A 7,108-nucleotide genomic window follows, 5' to 3' on the forward strand; every position below is an offset into this window, starting at 1 on the left:
AACTGGGGCGACGACGCTGCCGAGTTCAAGCCCGAGCGCCACCTCGCAGCCGACTGCGATCGGTTCGCGGCCAAAGACCGCGCGTATCGGTTCGTAAGCTTCTCGGGCGGCCCGCGCAACTGCGTTGGCATGCGGTTTGCGCAGTTGGAGGCCACCGTGCTGCTGACGACGATCTTGCGCCAATGCATCGTGACGCGCCCGAGTGACGCGCCGTCGGTGGAGCCCACTGCGGTCGGCATCTCGATCACACCCGAGGGCGGCATGTGGCTTTCACTGACGCCGCGTGCCGCCATGTCGGCGTAGCGTCTGTTTGGTACTTGACAGTTCGACGCAGTGAGTTGAGATACCGAGCTCGCATCGTATTTTGAACGTAGTAACATTGATGGCTGCTTCTGCGTGTGTGCGATGATGGTGTCGGAAGCGTGGACCGACACTCCGCGGTTTACGCAAGACAGAACTCTGTGCTATGGCTGGTGACCAAGTAATTCTGATAGTACAAATTACATTGACGAATACGTCCGTACCTGGTGCCCGCAGCCGACGCCACTCGAGAAGATTCGCAATGGAAAAGGGCATGCGGCTGTCGTTGGCATCGCGCGCCGCCGTCTCTGCATAGCTCAAATGCGATCTAAACGACTTGTGAAGTATACTTGGGTAAGTACCAAGTTAGACCTCGATGATGTTATGTTGAATGGACCCTTTGGTTTCTAGTGGGTTCGAGCTATAGACTGAAAAAATGGGTAGGCCTTTATAAGCCTAGACCTACCCTAACCCTACAAGTGCCGTCGGCGTCACTCATGTGGTTCGCGCTTATGGTCGCTGGATTGGACACGAATGCTTCGGCGGATGCGTTTGGGCTTTGATATATTGATAGATATACAGCGCTATGCAAGTTGGCGCGTCTACAGATTCGAGGCGATATTGGTTGGGAACTGGATCTGCACCACGTTGACGCTGGCCGGTGACCAAAGGCAGCAGTCCACCGTCTTGTCAAGCACTATGGTCGCTGCAAGTGAGTGCCGTCGGCGGCGGCGCGGCTCGTCCGCGAGCGGACAGTGGTCGTGGTGGCTTGTCAGACGGGCAGAGTTTTTGAAAAAGTCTGCGTTTTTGAAGCAGGCGCAAGTCTTGGGCCGCGTTTGCGGACGACCGTCGCCGATCAGGAGGCCCCGACTCGGCATCCCCATCTTCCATGAAGCAATTGCCCCAGAGCTCGTTCGTGGTCGCTCCATCATGGTGAGCGTCTCGTCGGCGACTCGCGGTGGCTCAGCGTCGGTCTTGAGGGGCGAGTGTTCGATGGAGAGGCGTCGCGCCGGTCGACACACGGTGTCAGCGTCGCGCCCCGGGACACTACGACCCGCTTCGGGCGAAGAGAGATACGAAATACATCCGGTCGCCGCCCCATCGTCCGAGAGGCGTCGAAGTGCGCTTCGTCCGCCCTCCAGCAAGACGCGTCCGGTTGTCTCTAGCCCATTCTGTCGCAGCCCACTTGCCTCTGTGGTTGTTCTCGCTGCATTTGGTAGCACAAAATCTGGCGGGATGGCCATGGTTGAACTCGGCAAAGTCGACTCCGTCGGATACCTCGATGCATTGCGTGCGGCTTGCAATTCTGCGCCAGCGCTGGTGATCTCATGGCTAGTTGAGGGTGGTGTCGCATGCGCTGGCGTGCGGGCGTCATTCGAGATCGCGGCTGCCGGAGAGTCTTTCGATCGTACGCCCACGTCCCGGTTCATGTCGCCAACATCGCAAAGCACGAGCTCGCTGCGGTAATCTGCTGACGAGAACGACTTGTCCGAGGTCTTGCAGGCCGAGGGCAAGTCAGATGCTGTTATATGCGCGATAGGGTGGCTTTCGCCTCTTGCGCTGTGTCGTCCTGTAAGGGGTCTCTCGTGGCTGGACCGGGCCGTTGTTGGCCGGCTCTTGTTGTCGAGTACGTCGACCACTCCGAGAGCCGTGAAAAAGGGTGCTTCGTCGCCCGATGGCCCACTCGATCGCGCACTTCGCGTCGCTGTCGACAGCGCCGTGATCGAGTGCAACGTCTTCAACATGGGCGCTGGCTCGTGACTTGTCCGTTCAACGACGTCCAGAGCGTTCGCTGGCGACGGGCTTGACCCCAACTGCATCTTGACGACAACGAGGACGTCATTGGAAGCGTCAATTTGCAAGGTGGTTTCTGGAATGCGAAAGCCGATACCAGCATGCGTCGCCAAGTGATACAAGGTCCAGTGCTGGGTTGAGACCGACTTGGAGGCTTGGGCTGGACCTTTAAAGCGCAGACGCAGTACCAGACTGTCAGGCGCTGATTTCAAAAGATCGTGCGCAATCAACTGCCAGGATGAGACGTCCCTTGCTGATGTCGGTGCTTGCACGACAACCGGGATCGAAAGGGTATTGATTGAAGCCTCTTCGGGTATCTTGTCGCTGTGCAAGTCGACGCTGGACGCTTGGTGCAACGGCCGTCGGCTTAGAAAGGCGTACCGAGGTGTGTTGGCCCCCGTAGCGGTCACGCTGGCCTCCGTGACATCGTTCTGTGACTCGTTCATGCTTTGTCGCGGCGCATCAGCAATGCGCTGGCCGAGTATCGTCTCGGGCACTTGGCTCGGGCGGGCGGCGTTGCTGCCGGCCTCGGAGGACGTGCACTGCATCGAATAAGGCATGGCCACTGCCGAAAATGGTGACGAGGGGTGGGTCAAAGACGATTCACCAAGCGCATCCGTGCAGCCAACGGAAGGCTCAACCCGTGGCAACTTTAACGCTGTGCGCGGTGAAGAGAGAGGTGGCAGCGTTGTGGACGAAGTAAGCTTGGCAGACGATCCCGGGAGCTTGCTCGACGACGTAGCAGCGTGTGTCTCTACGGGTGGTTTTGTTTGGAAGGTGTCCATCGCTGGGGCGGCGACGCTGTTGGAGTCTGCAGCCGAGTCCATATGGGTGTAGACAACCGGAGCACCGGCGTAGATGCGGCTCGCCTTGATCGACTCGGCGCGCGACGTGGTCTTGCGAGAGAGCGTTGGCTTTGGTGGACTCTCCGGTTTGGTTGATGTCGGGAGCACCGGTGCATTGGCCTTGGACGACTCGGGCGTCGATGGCAGTATCACCTCAGGGCTGCCACTGAGAGCGACGGGGGGTGGTGCCTCGAGAAGCTGCTTGATGCGGTCTTCGGCCTCCCGCAAGGCGCGTGTCATTTGCAGCTCCTTGCGCTGCAAGCCACGGATCGTAGCATCCATCGCCACCTCGCGCGTTTGAGCTTCGAGATGCAGCGCAGCCTCGGCGGCCTCTCGCTCCTTCTTGGCGTCGCTGAGGTTGGACAGTAACTTGGTCTGCGTCTGCTTGAGCGCTTGGACCTCCGCGCTCAGCCGCGTCACGTCCTTGCCCAGCGCGCTAGCGTTCGTATGTGTGACGCGACTGATTTTGCGTGCAGGGTACGTACGCGTGCTTGAATTCTAGCGTCGCGTACTGATGCTCTGCGTCCGAGAGCGCGCCTTCCAGGGATGCAATCTTTTCCTCGAGCTCGGCGCGCTGGAGACCCGTGAGCTTGGTCAGTTGCAGCGCTGTTGTCGTCAACCGGCGCTGCTGTAGACGGGACGAGTCGAGGACGTCATCAATAAAGTCGGTTGTCGACGGAATCATCGTCGTGTCCTCTGTAGGAACGTCTTCGAGGGTCTCTGCTTCCGCCATGACGGCGTAATGCAGCGACGCCCGCATCGACTCCAATATGTGGCTTGCCTTTCGTCCACCGTTGTGTTGAGGTCGATCAGAAGGCAAGGGAGCGTACCTGGCTCGATGGCAGCTCGTTAACTGGAAGGCGGTCATACGGCAGCATGGCGTCGGTCGTCGCGTCGTCAAACTCTTCAAGGATGCGCCCGACGCGGTCGTTGATCTCGCCGACCTTGAGGCGGTTGGAGACCGCTTGCTTGGAGAGTGCGTCGAGCTTGGCCTGAAGCGTCCGCGAGTCGGGGGCCAGGCCCAAGGTTGCCCGGCGCGACTGCTGTCGCTGCTCTTGATCATACGTCGCGACGCCCTGCTTGATGTTTTCCTAGAAAAATCGTACATGTGAAATGATGAGCTAGGCATGCGGTAGCGCACGTGGAGGCCATCAGCGGTCGTCGCACGCCGCGCGGCGCTTGTCGCTCGACGACGCGCGCCAAGACCAAGCCTGTCCATGCTGGACGTGCGCGATTCCACGTGGGGTTTCTGGGTCTATTCTTAGCCCCAATGGATGTACACGATGGATTCGTACAAACAATGTCTTACCCCTCCAACGCCCAAGGTTGTACGAACAACGGTAATATCTGTGGGCAGAAGAGTGCGTCTGGATGCCACGTTCAGAGCATCGATGGTGCCATAAATGAACGCCGTCGCCTGAAAGGAATAGACAGCATCCATGTACAACTATTCGTTTAGCTGGAGTTTGCAATCGGTGCCAAGCAAAGTACATGTGATCACAAGCAAGTACACGCTCGTGATCGGTGCCGAGTGAGATTTTGATGCTTGGTTCCATACCTTGGTATCGCGCCCGTGGTCACGATACCAAGGTATCTCTGTCGCGACGTTTGTTGGTGCAGAAGACATAACACAAAACCATAGTATGAGCTTCCTAGACGACTTGAATGTCGCAAGAAACATTGTGGAGATCGACAGCATCGTTTTTGGATCCAACGCGAGGCGCTTGGTCCGCCGCACACGACGGTGTCGTTCTTGTATCAATCGTTGGCGTAAGCTCCCCCGCCATAACTTGGGCCATAACACATCTCTGGCTCGTCGGCTTGTTGCGGGTTGATTCAGTCGCCTTACGGGATCTAATGCGTCGAGTACTCTCCGAGTACTCAACACCCCTAGCCCTAGTTTCAAACCCATCCCTAGCAAGTGTACCAATCGAGTCGACATCGGCCGCTGTCGAGTAGTCGCGGATTTTAAAGATCTCGGGCGATATCCCCTCGTACGTATTAATGCCGTTCGTAAACGTATTGTCGACCATCTCGCCCTGCCACCCTTCGCCATAGTCCAGCTCTAGCCGCAAGAATCGCCCTGTTCCGCCACAAGATCAACGAACTTGGGGTTTGATTCCGTAGCGTCCGCCCCAACCGCTTGGCTTGCCGCCTTTTCAATGCGCGTGCACGTCGCTGTCCAGTTCTGTTGGGATGGTCGACCTACCATCGCCACCCATCATCTCCGATGAGCACAAACCACTGAGAACGCAAGAATGCGCGCTCTCTTTTTCACAACGTTTTAAAATGCTCCACATCCCGCACGTCGAAAACAGCCGCATCAATCTCAATCAGCGGTGGCACTGCAATCTTGACGGGCGAAAACACCGATGGCTCGTCGTCGTCGTCCTCGTCGTCTTCGCTGTCGTCTTGGCTCGAGTCGGACGAACCACTGTCCGAGGTCTCGTCGCTCTCGGACGACGAGGCGTCCGGTATCTACCAATTCAAAGCCTTTCCATCAAGTAACACCAACTCCAAGCGTAATTACCGTGTGAATTGCGGCGCGGTTGGCTTCGTAGCGCTGTAGCTTGGCGTCGACAAGGCCAAACAAGAGCCGCGAGAGGCCGCTCGAGACGAAGAACGTGCTGACTAAAACGACGGCGAACGTCACATACGTCGCGGGCGACCACGTGTCTCGGAAGAAGAACTCGTTGACGGCGCGCCGCAGCGTCGCTTCCATCGTTGGGTGGTTTCTTAACAATAGATAGCGCGACCGCTTTTTAAACCGCATGCCATTCGAGGAAAATACAATGATTTTGGCCAATGGCATCGCCGATGCTGCGATCTTTAAAGGAAGGTTTGTGCCACAGCAAGATCCGCCGAGACCGAGACCGACAAGCATGCCATTGACGCCGCAGTACGAGTGGACCCAGACCGCGACGCACCTCTCGCTGACCGTGCCGCTCAAGGGCGCCAGCCGCAAGGACGTCGACTTTTACGGTACGACGACCCCATCGGCCAGCCATCATGTGTGTGTCTAGTCGCGGACGCGGTGGTCAAGATCAACTTTAAGCCGTATGTACTGCTTCTGGACCTTGTCGCGCATATTGAGCCGACGAGCGCGGTCGTCAAGATCCTCGATGGCGTCATTCACTTGACCGTCGCCAAGGTACACTGATAGCATCGCGTTCATTTCAAGACCTCATGGTTCGGCGTCAGAGCACGCCAGACATGTGGAAGGAGCTTGTCTTTTCTGGCTCCAAAGCCGACATTCTAGCGCGGCGACAGGCGTCCATGGACCGCAAGACTGAGATGGAACAGCAGGTACGCGCGTGCCCATGCAGTAAGTAATGTGTACTCAGGGCGTCCGTAGTTGGCCGAGAAGCGAAAGGACGCCAAGTACGCGACGGAGAAGAAGACGCTCCGGGATCAAGTCGGCTCTTACAATCAAGTGCTTGCAATTCATTGACACGGGATCCATTAGATGGCGCTGGAAGAGCACGAGCGGCAGCGCCTCGACGACCTCAAGGCCGACGAAAAGCAGCGCGAAGAGGTATCGATAGATAGATGCCTCCAGCTCCCTCATACTGGAATGGTTGTAGACCGCCATGTACCGCACCTTCGAGGAGCTCAAAGCGCCGTCAGCGCCCAAGCGAACGATCGTCCAGCCACCGATGGAGCCGATCCTCGAGGCGTCTACCGACGGGACCTTTGACGTTTCCAACAACGACGAGATCGAGTGGAGCGACACCGAGTCCGAGACCGACATGGCGCCCTTGACAACTCCGCCGCCCCCCGTCCAAGACGATGGTTTTAGCAGCAATAACGTCAACGACGAGGACGACGAGAGCGATGTGGTGTACGTTCCCGCGCCGCGCGAGACGCTGCAGTCCACCATCAGCTTTACGCCGCGCGTGTTTCCAACGCCGAGCCGCGAGTCGACGGCCGGTACCGCTCTCGACAACCAGGCAATGCCATACAGAGCACTATGATCTTAGCGGACGAGGAAGATTGGCTCGTCAAGAACCGCAAGCATCTCAAGTCGCACAAGGGCCTAAACGCGAATTACGCCCAAGATATCAGCGAGACCGACCGTACGTTGTAGCTGGGGACACGGGTGATGATGCTGGTATCATCGTGTTTAGCCGTGTGGCTCAAGGCCAAGGCCGACGACTTTTACCACCACC

At 57.9% G+C, this 7,108-nt stretch overlaps 3 protein-coding genes across 3 annotated transcripts; 1 reads left to right on the forward strand and 2 right to left on the reverse strand.

Moving 5' to 3' along the window:
- Nucleotides 1-902: 902 nt before the first annotated feature.
- On the reverse strand, nt 903-4,158 carry SPRG_16727 (hypothetical protein; the record flags this gene model as incomplete). Its single annotated transcript, XM_012356102.1, has 5 exons — nt 903-2,636; nt 2,853-3,375; nt 3,425-3,720; nt 3,770-4,030; nt 4,081-4,158. The coding sequence occupies 5 exons, from the start codon at nt 4,156-4,158 to the stop codon at nt 903-905; spliced, it is 2,892 nt and encodes a 963-aa protein (XP_012211492.1).
- Nucleotides 4,159-5,213: 1,055 nt separating this feature from the next.
- Nucleotides 5,214-5,661, reverse strand: SPRG_21798 (hypothetical protein; the record flags this gene model as incomplete). The annotated part of the gene is made up of 2 exons (XM_012356103.1): nt 5,214-5,417; nt 5,470-5,661. The coding sequence occupies 2 exons, from the start codon at nt 5,659-5,661 to the stop codon at nt 5,214-5,216; spliced, it is 396 nt and encodes a 131-aa protein (XP_012211493.1).
- A 160-nt stretch (nt 5,662-5,821) lies between these two features.
- On the forward strand, nt 5,822-7,026 carry SPRG_16728 (hypothetical protein; the record flags this gene model as incomplete). The annotated part of the gene is made up of 7 exons (XM_012356104.1): nt 5,822-5,921; nt 5,963-6,090; nt 6,141-6,245; nt 6,295-6,354; nt 6,406-6,474; nt 6,524-6,869; nt 6,920-7,026. 7 exons carry the CDS (start codon nt 5,822-5,824, stop codon nt 7,024-7,026), a joined length of 915 nt encoding a protein of 304 aa, XP_012211494.1.
- Between the last annotated feature and the right edge of the window lie 82 nt (nt 7,027-7,108).

The sequence above is a fragment of the Saprolegnia parasitica genome (genome assembly GCF_000151545.1).
Source record: "Saprolegnia parasitica CBS 223.65 unplaced genomic scaffold supercont2.376, whole genome shotgun sequence".
In the NCBI taxonomy this organism is placed as follows: Eukaryota; Oomycota; class Saprolegniomycetes; order Saprolegniales; family Saprolegniaceae; genus Saprolegnia; species Saprolegnia parasitica.